The sequence below is a fragment of the Gobio gobio genome (genome assembly GCF_949357685.1).
Source record: "Gobio gobio genome assembly, chromosome: 15".
In the NCBI taxonomy this organism is placed as follows: domain Eukaryota; kingdom Metazoa; phylum Chordata; class Actinopteri; order Cypriniformes; family Gobionidae; genus Gobio; species Gobio gobio.
The window spans coordinates 50595620-50614487 of NC_137108.1; the positions used below are offsets into that span (position 1 = coordinate 50595620).

The window sequence follows — 18868 nt, forward strand, 5'->3', positions numbered from 1 at the left end:
ATGCCAATGCCGATATATCTGCGACAGGCTCATATCGGCCGATAAAATCAGCAGACCGATAAATCGGCCGGGATTTAGTCATATTCCTCCCTTCAGATCCATCTGAATAAATCTTGCATACAACATGATACAGACAAAATTATATTTTCCAGTGTTTGCTGCCATCTAGTGGAACAGCCAAAACTGTCTGCAGGGTGCTAGAGCACAGGGCCTGAGTTACACACTTTCAAAAAGCACCTCTTTTTGGGGGGGGGTTATTACAGCTCAGACATGTGTATCACTTTCAGCTGTGGTTTATGTAACTTTAAAGGGTTTCCTGTAAAATTACACCAAAATTGTGTATTTAGAGACACTGTAAGTGGGAAGCTTTTCAATTTGGTTCGGCCAAATACAGGTGGAAATCCCCAAAAATGGTCCCAGATCTTAAGATTTAACAATTACTCGTATCATGGAATAAGACTTTGATCATATCACCCACCAATAATTGCATTAAAGCTGTACTATGTAACATTTTTTCAGTAAAATATCCAAAAACCACTAGGCCAGTGTTATACATTTTGTTCAGTTGAGTTCTTACAATATCCCAAATGTCTCCAACTATTTGTAAATGGTGAGATGCTATTTTCCCAGAGGAACCGGGACGTGTGAGGGTGTGGCCTGTCGATGACATCATATCCGCGGTTTTATTCTGCAGAAACGCTTTCCTCTCACTGCAGTGTGAACAAGTGTCATAGCAGCGGCTGAGAGAACACACAGAGTAACGCCATCCCATCATCAACACACTCAGATGTGTGTAATATGATCAGCAGAGCTGCGTTACTCACACTCATGAGCGGAAGTGGCGACTGTGGCATAATAAAAGTCCCGCTGCTCGCGAGGCGTGTGTTCGTTCATCTTATTAACAATGGCTCCAGCGGTTCCTCAGCTCCACAACACTCGTCCTGCTCTGCTTCACTACAGTAACGTTAATAATCACATCATCAACATGATTTCTGCCCGAGTCCTGTCCCGATTCTTTCCCACCGGCTGTGAGCTGAAGACCACATGTCCCAGGATTCTGCGCCCAAACGTGCCATCATCAAACTACGCCTTTGTTTTCCGGCGACATCTAGCGGACGAGAAAGTTACATAGTGCAGCTTTAAATAATCCTGGTTTCACTATTGAGCAAAATTATCGTGATTATGATGTTTGCCATAATCGAGCAACCCTTCCTTATTGATTTAGGGCGTTTTCACACCTACCTTGTTTGGTCCGGATTTTCTGACTTTTCAGTTTGGTCCGAATCAAAATTGCAGGTGTGAAACCTCCCCTGACCACGGGCCGGACCAAACAGACGAAATTTGGTCCGACAAAAAGCGGTCATCTCTGTCCGGATCAAACTGAACGAAGGTTCGGTTCGTTTCTAATGTGAAAGCATTTTCTGTATGGTTCGGACTAGACATGTGCCGGTAAACGGTAATACGATATACCGCAATAATGAACATGCACAATATTGTTATCGCGGGCACTTCAAAATACCGTGAATAATTATTTATTAAGAATTATTCCGATTTTTAGAATGTATTTTAAGAATACTTTACCCATCAACCGTTTAAAATGAACAACGCGTCAAAGAGGAACGCGCACTGATGTAAACAGACCGAGCCGAGCACATGGCGGAAGGCGTGAAGACGCACTGAAGTGTACATTCACTTTCAGACAGCAGAGGGCGCTGATGGAACAGCAGAAATACAGCCGTTTCCCCAGTAACCACAATCCGGTGCTCGTCATCACATAACCTAATACTTAAAGACTTAAAGTCATTTTCAAACCTTTTTTTTTTTTTAAGTTTTAAATTACATGCCTTAGATATTGTTTGAATATGTTCTGACTGTTGTTCAATCACACACTTTACAATAAGGCTCCATTATTTAACATTAGTTCATTCATTAACAAACTGACAATGAAAAATACTTCTAAAGCATGTATTAATCTTAGTTAAATGTACATTTCAGCATTTAATAACACATTATTAAAATCAAAAGTTGTAACTGTATTATTTAATGGACCTGAGCTAACACTAACAGTTGCTTTTTTAAACTAACATTATCAAAGAAGAATAACTTCTGTAAAAATGTAGCTATTCGCTCTTTGTTAATGTTAATGCATTAACTGGCGAGACATTATTGTAAAGTGTTACCTATTGTTCTTTATAATTCTTTAGCACTTTAATCTGTTTCAAATATTTGTTTACTTTATACATTTTTGTGTATTGCTTTATTGTATTTAAATGTTTGGTTCTTTTGTTATAAGAATGTTTTTAAACCTGTTATAGTATGACAACACTCTTTTTGCAACTTTTTTTAAAATATCGTGATAATACCGTATACCGTGATAAAAGCTTCAGCAATTAATCGCAACATGAAAATTTGATACCGGCACATGCCTAGTTCGGACTTTCAGACCATTTACAGGAAGTTCCTGTTTATGTTTAAATATTATAACGTTATTTTTAAATTCAATCTAGGCTACATTGATTATGAAAAGTGAAAATATGCGCAATATGTCAGTAGACAGAAAGTCAGAAATAATTTTCAACGAAATTTTGAATGATTTTGCTTAGAAAGCCTTTCTTTAATGTGCATTTCGTTTTGTTTAAATTGTATCTTAATGTTAATCAACGTTTAATCAGATAATTGCCTGGATTTAATCAATAAGAAGCAAATAGTCTATAGCAGACAAAAATGGCGGGAGCGATCACATGCTTTGCACATGAACTGGAGCGAGTCTCAAATAAACCCAAACTCAGCAGCGACTGCCTCACAAACATGAGAAATATGTGTATATAAAGCTTGAAATGTCCACTTTTAAACGTAACGAATAAAAAAATAGTCAAGCAATGCGCACTGTTCAATAGTGGCAACGACGATATGCGTCCGTTCATTCAACTTGTCAAAGACGCACGTACGTTTACAAACCAATCAGTGTCCAGATGCCGCCCACATAGATGATGATGAGTGGACACAAGTGTGTCATGTGCAGTTCTTTAGTGCGCTCGCATAATTGCAATGTGAAACCAAACCAAAACTAACCGAATATATAAAAAGTATCAAAACATGAACTTCGGTTCGGACCTTGGTGCGGACTTTCAGGTGTGAAAACGCCCTTAGAATCACAAAATGTTGGACCAAATTGTGCATCCCTACAAACAAAGCACAGCAAACCCGGAGATTTAAATCCCAAATGTATCAAAGATGTTTTAGGACTGTCCTTGTTAAGCAACTGGTTCCACCCAGAATAGGCCTCCTGTTGCACAAACACTGGCCTGCTCGCGATCACATCTCTGTGGTTCACCTGAGACATCGCTCTAACCACATGCTTCGACTGAGCTGAGAAACAAATGATAAATCTTTCCACAGGAAACACTGTAGTTGGTACAGGAACTAAAAGCAATGCAAAGTGAAACTAAATTAGCTGAGAGAAAGCATTTCCTCTTCTCCGTCCAAACTCTCCTCTGAACAAGCCGTTCGACATTCGTCACATTCTTGGCTTCTGCCAACTTGGACTTTGACCTCAGATGGCACAAATCCTGAGCCACCGAAACAGAGGAAAAGAAGAGGCAGTGACCGACCGCGTCTGTTCGACATCTATATGAACTACATATAAATGTCATCTGTCGGTCTGTTTGGGCAAACATGTACCAGTTGGAATCGTTATCTTTAGATGGAACTGACAAAACGGTTTTCTGTGCCACAAAAGTCAACATGGGGAAGTAGAGCAATATTTCCTGTCAGCTTTCTACAGTAAACGGTCAAAATTTCCCAATAACTACAGACTCACTGGAAGATTCACTGGTATTAAAGGGACAGTACACCCAAAACTTCCCAGAGCCCAGCACGTGACATGCAGGAAGAAACTAGTAGGCTAAATGTATAAATCGAGTTAGGTGTGTAACGGTACACGTATCCGTACCGAACCGTTTTGGTACAGGGCTTCCGGTACGGTGCACGTGTAGGCCTGTCACGATTTTGCTGGAAGATAAATTGGCCAAGAAATTATTGCGATAAACGATAATATTGTCATTCTGAGACCATTTTCATCTAAAATAATGATAATGGAATAATGCTGCAGGTACACCAAAGATCAATAAACTTTTATTTCTAAAGACTATTTAACACTGAAAACGGAAAGCATTTTAAATATCCACAATAAATGAACAAAACAACCAAAGCAATGGACTCTCAGTCTGTTAACAAACAGATGCTCTTGAATAAACAGCTGGAAAACTTCAACAGATGAGTGTGTTTTAGGTAGTGCTGGGAATCGATTAAAAAAAAATTACGAATTAGTCGCATTTTTTTCTGTAATTAATCACGATTAATACGTTTTTAATGTTTTGATATTGTAATAATTTCAGTCACTCTCCAAATTAATGTAGAAACAATTTAAAGACAGCATATTTTAAATATGTGTTGTATTGGCATGTTTTTATGAAAAGTCTCTATGAAACATTAATGACGTTACATTACAGTATAACTGAAATCTCCCAATTTCAACATTTATTAGGCTTTAAAAAAACAACTTTTAATTTAAGTGAACTTAAAACAATCTTTACATAACCCCATTATAATAAATGTTATATTTACCCGTGGCCTTCCCTGTTAGACATATACAGAAATATAATAGTTATCAAACACCTTTTCTTAACCGCATAAATAATAAATTAAATATAGATCATCATTAAAGCTACACTTTTCTCTGTTTCCGTTGTTCTTTGATGAACATTAATGACATCATCATCAGTGCTCCTGTCACTTTAAGAACAGCCGCGGATCTCACGCGCATCTCATTTCCTCTCAACTCTTTAAGTTCATTTAAGACGTTATTGAAATATTTTAAGACTCCAACACAGAGAATTTTGAGTATTCTCATATTAGTTGTTATTGTTTGTTCATGAGCAAAAGAGAACTCGATGTGAGCAGGAGACTGACGCGAGTCTATCTGTGTGTGTGTGTGTGTGTGTCAGAGTGTCCCTCGTTTAGCTGACACACACACACACACACACACACACAGGACATTTACATACAGCGCGTTCTCTTGAGTCTTGTCGCGCTTAGAAGCATTTACATGTATAAGAGCGTGATCATATAATGTAACGCTCAGCAAAAATGGATATAAAAACGGACGCTGGAAATTATCGAGCTCATTTTTTTTTTATTGTGCGATTAATTGATTTATTGACTATCGCGACAGGCCTATGCTCGTGTGTACCGAACGGTACCAAATGCAATCTTTAACAGTCGGCTTGTTTTGCGAGCAGAACACACTTCAATCCGAACACATGAACATATTAAGTATTCAGTCCATTTTATCAGGAAATTCAAACGATAAAAGCCGTTTTGCCGCTGTTTAATGTGGCGCGACTGATCACTGTATAGACGAGTGACCGCGATCGTCATAGTCAAAGAATAAACATGAATGAACATCTGAAACGCATCATATGTGGTGTAATCGCTCAGGGTCTCAACGGCGGACAGACGTCAATAAAACAGCTTGAGAACAACATCACGCAGCATCACATGACCTCAGACGTCCTTCAGTGTCCACAGCTGAGAGTTCACTAGAGGAATCAACTCTCACTCAATATATGACCTATATCAGCCGTTAGATCTAAAAAATGCTGGGTTAAAAACAACCCAAGTTGGGTTGAAAATGGACAAACCGAGAGAGTGGGTTGTTTTAAACCAGGCGGTTGGGTTGTTTTTAACCCAATGAATGGGGTTGGTTAAATGTTTAACCCAACCTACTGGGTAGTTTTATTTAACTCAATTATATGGCTGGCTTAAAAAAAGAACCCAAAATTAAAAAGATGACAATTACTAGAGGCAACAGTAATAATCAAAAAGGCGAACATTTATTAATAAGTAATTTATTAAAAAAAAATGCTCGGTTAAAAACAACCCAAGTTGGGTTGAAAATGGACAAACCCAGTGAATGGGGAATGGGTTGTTTTAAACAAGCGGTTGGGCAAATGGGTTGTTTTAGCCCAGCGGTTGGGTTGTTTTAACCCAGCGAATGGGTTGTTTTAGCCCAGCCATTGGGTTGTTTTAACCCAGCGCATGGGTTGTTTTAACACAGTGAATGGGGAATGGGTTGTTTTAAACAAGCAGTTGGGCAAATGGGTTGTTTTAGCCCAGCGGTTGGGTTGTTTTAGCCCAGCGAATGGGTTGTTTTAACCCAGTGAAAGGGGAATGGGTTGTTTTAAACAAGCGGTTGGGCAAATGGGTTGTTTTAGCCCAGCGGTTGGGTTGTTTTAGCCCAGCGGTTGGGTTGTTTTAACCCAGCGAATGGGTTGTTTTAGCCCAGCCATTGGGTTGTTTTAACCCAGCGCATGGGTTGTTTTAACACAGTGAATGGGGAATGGGTTGTTTTAAACAAGCAGTTGGGCGAATGGGTTGTATTAACCCAGCGAATGGATTGTTTATACCCAGCGGTTGTTTTGTTTTTTTACCCAGCGGTTGGGTTGTTTTAGCCTAGTGATTGGGTTGTTTTAGCCCAGCGGTTGGGTTGTTTTAGCCTAGTGATTGGGTTGTTTTAGCCCAGCGGTTGGGTTGTTTTAGCCCAGCGGTTGGGTTGTTTTAGCCCAGCGAATGGGTTGTTTTAGCCCAGTGAATGGGGAATGGGTTGTTTTAAACAAGCAGTTGGGTTGTTTTAACCCAGTGAATGGGTTGTTTTAGCCCAGCGGTTGGGTTGTTTTAACCCAGCGAATGGGCTGGGTTAAATGTTTGACCCAACCTGCTGGGTAGTTTTAAGTCAACTATTGTTTTGAAATTACTGTATTGCTCGCTTATAATGAACCCAAAGTATGTTGAAACATTTATCATGTAATTAACATTTATAATCAATGTTTATTATTTCATTTGTTTTACTTAATAATGAACGTTAATTTATTAAATATATTAATAAACGATAATTCCCAACATATTTTGAATTCATTTTAAGCAAGCAATATAGTATTTTTTTAAACAATAGTTAAGTAAAACTACCCAGCAGGTTGGGTCAAAACAACCCAACCACTGGTATTAATCCATAATTAACCCAACTTTGGTTATTTTTAACATTCAACAGTGTATGTGGTTCAGAAATGAACTGCTCACTCAACTCTATTCTGAGTGTTGCTGGTGCATATTCCACTGTTTGTAACAAGGACAAGTAAAGAGGCATTTTAGCTGGTAGAGATAAGAAACGATGGGATGGATACTAGTATCATCTCTAAAAAAAAAAAGCTGGGTTAAAAACAACCCAAGTTGGGTTGAAAATGGACAAACCCAGCGATTAGGTTAAATGTGTGCGCAACCTGCAGGGTAGTTTTATTTAACCCAACTATTGTTTAAAAATACTGTATTGCTCGCATAAAATGAACCCAAAGTATGTTGGGAATTAATATGTTTAACAAATGAATATTAATAAATGCGTTTAATGATTAATAATTAAACAATACTAAATTGCTCATTAATAAATGTTCACCTTTGGTTGCCTCTAGTAATTATGCGTCTGATTATAAGCCAGCCATACAGTCATTTTTTCAACAATAGAGTTAAATAAAACTGCCTAGCATTTAACCCAACCGCTGGGTTTGTCCATTTTCAACCCAACATTTTTAACGCTATGCCATACCAGTAGTTATGCAGAAGAGCAACAACTAGTAGAATAGTTAACATATGAACCACACATCCATGCAGAGCCACTGTTGGGTTGCCTAATCGTTTAAAATACGTACAAGGAGCGCACGTGACTGACTGATGTCCATCATGAAATCACAAAACGCTTGAAAAGAACACATGATCGGCTGGAAACAGCCTTGACATGTCCACTGTGGGCTGAGATTCCCGTGCATACATAAACCCCCAAACCTTTAAACCTGTGGATGTAGCTCACACTCAGCAATGCGTGTGTTTGTGTGTATCAGGGCGAGGTTTGAGTCAAAAACGAGCACATGCATTGATCGTTTACCTTAATAATGCTGGTCTTCCGTGGTATTCCAGTTTTGCCGTCCGTGTTATTATTGGCCGCCTCGTGCCCCTGGTTCTCGGGCGCACACAGCCCACAGTCCCCGTTGGAGACCGACCCCTCGCTCGCAGCCTTGCCGTCCGCCTCATCTCCAGGCTGGGCGGGTTTCCCGCCACCGCTCGGCGATGAGACCCCGCAGTTCTCGGCGACAAACTCCGCCATGAGCCCCGTGTACCGCGCGCAGCCGCCTCCGCCTGGCAGTATTAGCTGTCGGTTCGAGTATCGAGCGAGTGCAGCTCCCCGAGAGAGAAACCAAGAGCCATCGCAGGTTCAGATCCCGTCGGTGTTTCTGTTTCGCCTCGGCGGCATCTGTCGGCTTCGACACATTGTATCCGCGATCCCGCGCGCACCAAACAGCGTTCGAATGTTTCAGTGTTACAATGTTGCAAGTGTCATTGTCGAGGCGTTCGCGCGGGTCTGACAGATACTGCCATCTGCTGAACTCACTTCACATATCACACACACACACACACACACACACACACACACACACACACACACACACACACACACACACACCACTGCTGCTCTCAAACACCTCGCGCGCGGATGCAGGATCAGATAAGGCTTTACATGGAAGTGCACACACACACACACACACACACACACACACACACACACACACACTACATGTCAAGACACATGCTGCAGGGAGGCCGGGGCAAGTTGTCACGTGGGGAAATTCTTACTCACTACAAAAGTTACTACACAACTACATAGAGTTTGTATTATGGTCTGGTCTGTAGATATGGATGAGTCTATTTTACATGTACAGATGCTAGTGAGGTAGTTACATTTATACAGATTACAACATCTTTCCAAAGGAATATGCATGTCAAAACAGATGCTGCGCTTCTGCTGATGCATAGTCAAAAAGTGCAACATAAAGCCCTAACACTAACATGGTCGAGCTCCTCTACTACTGCACTCTTTTGGTTTGTACACTAACGTTTCCTTCTGAAGTCGGCTACAACATCTATTTTAGAGATGTTAAATGCATATTTGTTAGCTTTAATTCATGCATATTAAAAATGTGCATTGTGCATTTATTTTGCACAATTGCACACGTTTTAAATGAGTTATTTCAGTGCTAAATGCATGATTGGCACCATCATTTTTAAATATGCATTTGTTCCCGAAATACTCACTTTTGACTTTACATTACATTTAACCCAGTGAATGGGTTGTTTAGCCCAGCGAATGGGTTGTTTTAGCCCAGCGGTTGGGTTGTTTTAGCCCAGTGAATGGGTTGTTTTAGCCCAGTGAATGGGTTGTTTTAGCTCAGCAGTTGGGTTGTTTTAGCCCAGTGAATGGGTTGTTTTAGCCCAGTGAATGGGTTGTTTAGCCCAGCGAATGGGTTGTTTTAGCCCAGCGGTTGGGTTGTTTTAGCCCAGTGAATGGGTTGTTTTAGCCCAGTGAATGGGTTGTTTTAGCTCAGCAGTTGGGTTGTTTTAGCCCAGTGAATGGGTTGTTTTAGCCCAGCGGTTGGGTTGTTTTAGCCCAGTGAATGGGTTGTTTTAGCCCAGTGAATGGGTTGTTTTAGCCCAGCGGTTGGGTTGTTTTAGCCCAGTGAATGGGTTGTTTTAGCTCAGCAGTTGGGTTGTTTTAGCCCAGCGGTTGGGTTGTTTTAGCCCAGTGAATGGGTTGTTTTAGCCCAGTGAATGGGTTGTTTTAGCCCAGTGAATGGGTTGTTTTAGCCCAGTGAATGGGCTGTTTTAGCCCAGCGGTTGGGTTGTTTTAGCCCAGTGAATGGGTTGTTTTAGCCCAGCGAATGGGTTGTTTTAGCCCAGTGAATGGGTTGTTTTAGCCCAGCGAATGGGTTGTTTTAGCCCAGCGAATGGGTTGTTTTAGCTCAGCAGTTGGGTTGTTTTAGCCCAGTGAATGGGTTGTTTTAGCCCAGTGAATGGGTTGTTTAGCCCAGCGAATGGGTTGTTTTAGCCCAGCGGTTGGGTTGTTTTAGCCCAGTGAATGGGTTGTTTTAGCCCAGCGAATGGGTTGTTTTAGCTCAGCAGTTGGGTTGTTTTAGCCCAGTGAATGGGTTGTTTTAGCCCAGTGAATGGGTTGTTTAGCCCAGCGAATGGGTTGTTTTAGCCCAGCGGTTGGGTTGTTTTAGCCCAGTGAATGGGTGGTTTTAGCCCAGCGGTTGGGTTGTTTTAGCCCAGTGAATGGGTTGTTTTAGCCCAGTGAATGGGTTGTTTTAGCCCAGCGAATGGGTTGTTTTAGCCCAGTGAATGGGTTGTTTTAGCCCAGCGGTTGGGTTGTTTTAGCCCAGTGAATGGGTTGTTTTAGCCCAGTGAATGGGTTATTTTAGCTCAGCAGTTGGGTTGTTTTAGCCCAGTGAATGGGTTGTTTTAGTCCAGCGGTTGGGTTGTTTTAGCCCAGTGAATGGGTTGTTTTAGCCCAGTGAATGGGTTGTTTTAGCCCAGCGGTTGGGTTGTTTTAGCCCAGTGAATGGGTTGTTTTAGCCCAGCGGTTGGGTTGTTTTAGCCCAGTGAATGGGTTGTTTTAGCCCAGCGGTTGGGTTGTTTTAGCCCAGTGAATGGGTTGTTTTAGCCCAGTGAATGGGTTGTTTTAGCCCAGCGAATGGGTTGTTTTAGCCCAGTGAATGGGTTGTTTTAGCCCAGCGGTTGGGTTGTTTTAGCCCAGTGAATGGGTTGTTTTAGCCCAGTGAATGGGTTATTTTAGCTCAGCAGTTGGGTTGTTTTAGCCCAGTGAATGGGTTGTTTTAGCCCAGCGGTTGGGTTGTTTTAGCCCAGTGAATGGGTTGTTTTAGCCCAGTGAATGGGTTGTTTTAGCCCAGCGGTTGGGTTGTTTTAGCCCAGTGAATGGGTTGTTTTAGCCCAGCGGTTGGGTTGTTTTAGCCCAGTGAATGGGTTGTTTTAGCCCAGTGAATGGGTTGTTTTAGCCCAGTGAATGGGTTGTTTTAGCCCAGCGGTTGGGTTGTTTTAGCCCAGTGAATGGGTTGTTTTAGCCCAGTGAATGGGTTGTTTTAGCCCAGTGAATGGGTTATTTTAGCCCAGTGAATGGGTTGTTTTAGCTCAGCAGTTGGGTTGTTTTAGCCCAGTGAATGGGTTGTTTAGCCCAGCGAATGGGTTGTTTTAGCCCAGCGGTTGGGTTGTTTTAGCCCAGCGAATGGGTTGTTTTAGCCCAGCAAATGGGTTGTTTTAGCCCAGTGAATGGGTTGTTTTAGCCCAGTGAATGGGTTGTTTTAGCTCAGCAGTTGGGTTGTTTTAGCCCAGTGAATGGGTTGTTTTAGCCCAGCGGTTGGGTTGTTTTAGCCCAGTGAATGGGTTGTTTTAGCCCAGTGAATGGGTTGTTTTAGCCCAGCGGTTGGGTTGTTTTAGCCCAGTGAATGGGTTGTTTTAGCCCAGCGGTTGGGTTGTTTTAGCCCAGTGAATGGGTTGTTTTAGCCCAGCGGTTGGGTTGTTTTAGCCTAGCGAATGGATTGTTTTAGCTCAGTGAATGGGTTGTTTGACCCAACCTGCTGGGTAGTTTTAACTCAATTATTGTTTTGAAATTATTGTATTGCTCACTTATAATGAACCCAAAGTATGTTGAAACATTTATCATGTATGTAACATTTATAATTAATGTTTATTTCATTTTTTTTACTTATTAATGAACGTTAATTTATTAAACATATTAATAAACGTTACTTAGAAATACTCACTTTTGACTTTACATACATCATTTCAGTTTGATTGTACCAAAGGTTGCACAGGCCGAGCAGTGTTTACACTTTCCATTAATCTCTCACATCATGTGGATATAAAGGATTCATACAATTCATAAAGGAAATAGTTTTCATAGATTTAAGGCTGTTTGATACAGTCGAATTTGTCAAATTTGCCAAAATTTGGTAGAGACAGGGAGAACAATTGGGAATTATGTGAGAGCTACACATGGAATTATTAATTTACAATATGCACACATTCATTACTATTAATCTTATGCCTAATCTGAAGAAAACGGCTTTGTTAATATTTCTTATTTGTTAATTATATTATAAATGACATTAAATAGGCCAATCTCAATTCAAAATGGTGAAATTAGACAAAAGTTTATTAATTTGCCTGAAAATTTTTGTCATTTGTTGAACATTTCTTACTTACAGAAGCAGCTGTCAAATATGAAATGTTTAGTTTTATCTCTCACACTTGACATTGAGTCGTGCTGCTAAAATTTGCGCACAGCTCCTCAACAGATTAGTTAATTAAAGTTAATTAAAGCCATCTTTTGGAAAAATGAGGGCAAAATCTTTATTTAAAAAAAAAAAAATACTTTCCTTAATCTGAGCGGTACAAAACTTGGCTACTTTTCCTACGTTTGCCACCTGAACACACAAAAAAATTGACTTGATTCTACAATGTTAAGTGCTTGAAAAAAAACTCCTTAAAGGTCCCATGGCATGGCATTTTTCTATTATTTTATAATGTTTCCTGAGCTGTACTTATATTGTTAGTATGACTTTTACATCATAAAATGTCATAATTTAGAAATAAAAGGCATTTTTTCTATACTGCTGTTTGCCCTGTGGCTGAATGCCCTGCTTCAAGAGGCGTGTCTGCTGTGAGACTTCAGTAAAAACACCCACTGTTGTGATTGGCTGACATCTTTGCATTTTATATGAGCGGAGGGGGCGTGGTTTATCGAGGCACGAGCAGGCACGAGTCTGCCAGGGAGACGGATGGACCTGAGTTCACTTCACATCAGTTCTCAGCATGTCTGAACTGTTTTAGTTACAGCATATACTTTAGGTTATTAGTCTATTTCTAGTCGGAGGGACTGTCACTCATGTCAGAAAGTTAGTAACTTTAGTAAATTACGGATCAGCGCTGACTGGAGACGCGAACCGTTTAGAACGATTCAGTCCGATTTGGTGAACTGATTCGGTTCACTAAAAAGAACTGGTTCAAAAGAAAGATTGTTCGCGAACCGGACATCACTAATGTATCAGAGACTGAGCTCAGCGATTGCTAACAAAGTTATTTATAGTAACTACTGAGTTATGAGAGCGCTGTCAGTCAGCGCGAGTTTATTGTGTTTGTATCTGAGAGTTCTGAATAAACAGTCACACCGAGTCCGTCTCTTCATCATTATTCTACCAACTTTGTAACACATGCAAAGTACCATTACAGCTGTCGAGATGAACGAGTTAAAAGTAAGTGTTGATAATAGCATTATTTTTAAAATAAAATAAAAGCGTCAGTGACGCGCGTTGAGTACACAGCGCAAACAAAGACACAACAGCAGTAATCGGATGTAATCCAGTTTATTGTGGGGCTAGGCTGGCTAGCCCGGATATGCTCACGCTTACCCCCCTTCTGCTTAATCTCACGCCGCGTTTGGTGCCTCCGCTGTGGGCCAGATGCAGTACTGTGGGTCGGGGATGTTGAAGGCCGAGCTTCGGCGTGTGTGAGGTTTATCTCTGCTGATGTTGAGCAGAAACTCATGACTGTATGCACATTTTAGAACCGATAGACGCGACGAGGACGTACAAAAACACTGACTCACAAGATATAAAACACGAAAACACCGTTCTGTCTGGAGAGAGAGAAGCCGCATTGTGTGCACGAATAATAAATAATTAGCTACACATCAGAAATCACTGATCACAGATCAGAAGGAACTGAAAAAAGACTTCTGTTTTCATTTGTACATCCAAACACTGAGAAACTGCCAGCGTTCACTCGTTCACAAGCAATGATGCAATGATCTCTCGACGAGCGTTTGCATGGGCGTGCCAGATTCTCTGGGTGGAGGAAAGGGAGGAAACCGTTCCTGCTTGGACGTCAAACCAGGAGACTTCAGGATTGGCTCGTCTGGCCTGTCATTTTCTCAAAGGCAGAGAAAGACAGCCACAACTCGGTTTTACACCGATCAACATTTCTATCCACTTGGGGACAATATTCAGGCTAGGGGAACTCATATTAATGTTGAAATACCTCATAAAATGAAAATTTCATGCCATGGGACCTTTAATCCCGCCTTCGTGGACAATAATGGGCACCCAGAGGAATAAATGGAAAAAACTGTAATTACAAGCATATTTTTTTTATTTGTCCAATAAAAATCAATAAATCCATCACAATGCAGATCATACATACACACAAATGAAGGAGTGAGCCTATACAACATTCTCAATGTGGCAAACACTCACACACACACACGTTTTTTCCATTTATTCCTCTGGGTGCCCATTATTGTCCACGAAGGCGGGCAGAAATCATGTTGATGATGTGATTATTAACATTACTGTAGTGAAGCAGAGCAGGACGAGTGTTGTGGAGCTGAGGAACCGCTGGAGCGATTGTTAATAAGATGAACGAACACACGCCTCGCGAGCAGCGGGACTTTTATTATGCCACAGTCGCCACTTCCGCTCCTCCGCTCATGAGTGTGTGTAACGCAGCTCTGCTGATCATATTACACACATCTGAGTGTGTTGATGATGGGATGGCGTTACTCTGTGTGTTCTCTCAGCCGCTGCTATGACACTTGTTCACACTGCAGTGAGAGGAAAGCGTTTCTGCAGAATAAAACCGCGGATATGATGTCATCGACAGGCCACGCCCTCACACGTCCCGGTTCCTCTGGGAAAATAGCATCTCACCATTTACAAATAGTTGGAGACATTTGGGATATTGTAAATACTCAACTGAACACAATGTATAACACTGGCCTAGTGGTTTTTGGATATTTTACTGTAAAAATGTTACATAGTACAGCTTTAATGGGTTTTAACTCAATCCATTACATCTTTCTAAAGGAATATGCGTGCATGTCAAAACAGATGCTGCACTTCTGCTGTTGCTTCATAGTCAGAAATATGCAACATAAAAACCCCCTAACCCTAACATGACCCTAACATGTTCATGCAAACTCTTTTGGTTTGTAACTTCTCCTTCTGAAGTCGGCCACAACATACATTTTAGAGATGTTAAATGCATATTTGTTAGCATCATTTCATGCGTATTAAAAATGTGCATTGTGCGTTTATTATTTTTGCAATTCTTTTTAGTGACTCTAGAGATGCACGGCTTGCACGCTTTACTTTGTGAGTTATTTAAGTGCTAAATGCATGATTGGCACCATCATTTTTAAATATGCATTTGTTCCCGAAATACTCACTTTTGACTTTACATTATTTTAACCCAGTGAATGGGGAATGGGTTGTTTTAAACAAGCGGTTGGGTTGTTTTAGCCCAGTGAATGTGGAATGGGTTGTTTTAAACAAGCGGTTGGGTTGTTTTAACCCAGTGAATGGGGAATGGGTTGTTTTAACCCAGTGGTTGGGTTGTTTTAGCCCAGTGAATGGGGAATGGGTTGTTTTAAACAAGCGGTTGGGTTGTTTTAGCCCAGTGAATGGGGAATGGGTTGTTTTAAACAAGCGGTTGGGTTGTTTTAGCCCAGTGAATGTGGAATGGGTTGTTTTAACCCAGTGGTTGGGTTGTTTTAGCCCAGTGAATGGGGAATGGGTTGTTTTAAACAAGCGGTTGGGTTGTTTTAGCCCAGTGAATGGGGAATGGGTTGTTTTAACCCAGTGGTTGGGTTGTTTTAGCCCAGTGAATGGGGAATGGGTTGTTTTAACCCAGTGGTTGGGTTGTTTTAGCCCAGTGAATGGGGAATGGGTTGTTTTAACCCAGTGGTTGGGTTGTTTTAGCCCAGTGAATGGGGAATGGGTTGTTTTAACCCAGTGGTTGGGTTGTTTTAGCCCAGTGAATGGGGAATGGGTTGTTTTAAACAAGCAGTTGGGTTGTTTTAGCCCAGTGAATGGGGAATGGGTTGTTTTAGCCCAGTGAATGGGGAATGGGTTATTTTAAACAAGCGGTTGGGTTGTTTTAGCCCAGTGAATGGGGAATGGGTTGTTTTAAACAAGCAGTTGGGTTGTTTTAGCCCAGTGAATGGGGAATGGGTTGTTTTAAACAAGCGGTTGGGTTGTTTTAGCCCAGTGAATGGGGAATGGGTTGTTTTAACCCAGTGGTTGGGTTGTTTTAGCCCAGTGAATGGGGAATGGGTTGTTTTAACCCAGTGGTTGGGTTGTTTTAGCCCAGTGAATGGGGAATGGGTTGTTTTAAACAAGCAGTTGGGTTGTTTTAGCCCAGTGAATGGGGAATGGGTTGTTTTAGCCCAGTGAATGGGGAATGGGTTGTTTTAAACAAGCAGTTGGGTTGTTTTAGCCCAGTGAATGGGGAATGGGTTGTTTTAGCCCAGTGAATGGGGAATGGGTTATTTTAAACAAGCGGTTGGGTTGTTTTAGCCCAGTGAATGGGGAATGGGTTGTTTTAGCCCAGTGAATGGGGAATGGGTTGTTTTAAACAAGCAGTTGGGTTGTTTTAGCCCAGCGAATGGGGAATGGGTTATTTTAAACAAGCGGTTGGGTTGTTTTAGCCCAGTGAATGGGGAATGGGTTGTTTTAAACAAGCAGTTGGGTTGTTTTAGCCCAGCGAATGGGGAATGGGTTGTTTTAAACAAGCAGTTGGGTTGTTTTAGCCCAGCGAATGGGGAATGGGTTGTTTTAAACAAGCAGTTGGGTTGTTTTAGCCCAGCGAATGGGGAATGGGTTATTTTAAACAAGCGGTTGGGTTGTTTTAGCCCAGTGAATGGGGAATGGGTTGTTTTAGCCCAGTGAATGGGGAATGGGTTATTTTAAACAAGCGGTTGGGTTGTTTTAGCCCAGTGAATGGGGAATGGGTTGTTTTAGCCCAGTGAATGGGGAATGGGTTATTTTAAACAAGCGGTTGGGTTGTTTTAGCCCAGTGAATGGGGAATGGGTTGTTTTAAACAAGCGGTTGGGTTGTTTTAACCCAGTGAATGGGGAATGGGTTGTTTTAAACAAGCGGTTGTTTTTTTTTTAGCCCAATGAATGGGGAATGGTTTGTTTTAACCCAGTGGTTGGGTTGTTTTAACCCAGTGAATGGATTGTTTAGCCCAGCGGTTGGGTTGTTTTAACCCAGTGAATATGGAATGGGTTGTTTTAACCCAGTGAATGGGGAATGGGTTGTTTTAAACAAGCGGTTGTTTTTTTTTTAGCCCAATGAATGGGGAATGGTTTGTTTTAACCCAGTGGTTGGGTTGTTTTAACCCAGTGAATGGATTGTTTAGCCCAGCGGTTGGGTTGTTTTAACCCAGTGAATATGGAATGGGTTGTTTTAACCCAGTGAATGGGCTGGGTTAAATGTTTGACCCAACCTGCTGGGTAGTTTTAATATTTAACTAAACTATTGTTTTGAAATTACTGTATTGCTTGCTTATAATGAACCCAAAGTATGTTGAAACATTTATCATGTATGTAACATTTATAATTAATGTTTATTATTTAATTTTTTGTACTTATTAATGAACGTTAATTTATTAAATATATTAATAAACGTTAATTCGAAATACTCAGTTTTGACTTTACATTAAACACACCTTTCAGTTTGATTGACAGGCTGAGCAGTGTTTACACTTTCCATTAATCTCTCACATCATGTGGATATAAAGGATTCATACAATTCATGTACAGGATGTTTTTGTTTTTGTAGGCCATATTCATTGACCTCAGGTGGCTTTTCTGATTATTAGTATTGACACTCTATAGATTACATGCAGAGGTGGACAAAGTACACTTCATTACTTGAGTTAAAGTTAAAGTACTACTGGTCAAACATGACTCAAGTGAAAGTTGTAAAGATACATTTTTACTTAAGTAAAAGTACAGAATTACTTGCTTTTAAAAGTACTTAAGTATCAAAAGTAAAAGTAAACATTATTTGATTGTTTTATGAATGGCGCTGGTGGTTTAAGCCAGTCATGCTCCATCTGACATGCTAGCATACGACTACCTTGAACTCATTTAAATACTTGTTTAAAAGTTACTCTTATCAAAGGAAAGGTTTCTACGTAGTGTTTTTTTGACAAGATTATGTAAAAACATATTTCTGAAAGGACCCAAGTACGCTATTGCATGCTAACTAATGTCATTGCCAAACTTGCATTAGCATTGTATTGCCAGAACTGTAAAAAAAAAAAAATCATAAAAAATGGTAAATGACTGCCAAACAAAAACGTAAAATTAAAGTAAAATATCTTAATTTAAATAAGGAAAAATTGGTAAAATAACAGTTTTCTCTCAAACTTTTAATGTAAATTTCCATAAAGTTTTTGCACTTTATTTGAATTCAGATATTTTACTTTAATTTTACGTTTTTTGTTTGGGCTGCCAGTCATTTATCATTTTTTTAATGATTTTTTTTTTTTTTTTACAGTGAAACTAATAAGATTTACTTTAAAATTACAAAGAATAATGTTAAATTGTTAGTATGGACATAAACCTTATAATATAATGAGCTAAATATTTTACTACAGATTAGTTCTGTAATTTTACATACATTTTTATGTAATTTAAGAAAACAGAAAAAAACTGTATAAATAATACAGTCATTTCCCTGTATAAAAAATGAGAATGACTGTGATTTGTCATTAATTATAAAATAAAAAAATGGTCAAGTTGTTAATTTACATATATTTTTTGTAATTTTACATGAATTTGTATGTAATTTATGAAAACAGAAAAATACTGTATAAATAATACAGTGATTTTCCTGTATAAAAATGAGAATTACTGTAATTTGTCATTAATGATATAATCCTTAAAGATATTGTTTGTAATTTTACAAAGTTTTTAAACATAATTCAAAATTACAGGAAAATACTGTAAACAATTTAGGATTTCTTCTTTACAGTGGAGGCTATGGCAACTTGGCGGGCAAATCCATAAATAAAATAATTTGACCGACAATACTTCACACCAGTGTTAAATTTAACAGCAAAGTT

General features: G+C 40.0%; 1 protein-coding gene across 1 annotated transcript in view; it reads right to left on the reverse strand.

Moving 5' to 3' along the window:
• plcl2 (phospholipase C like 2) overlaps positions 1-8593 on the reverse strand; it is a 111132-nt gene extending 102539 nt beyond the window's left edge. Inside the window, exon 1 of the mRNA XM_079837642.1 lies at positions 7994-8593. Coding sequence (XP_079693768.1) covers positions 7994-8212 — 219 coding nt within the window. The 5' untranslated portion in view covers positions 8213-8593. The remainder of the gene's footprint in view (positions 1-7993) is intronic.
• Between the last annotated feature and the right edge of the window lie 10275 nt (positions 8594-18868).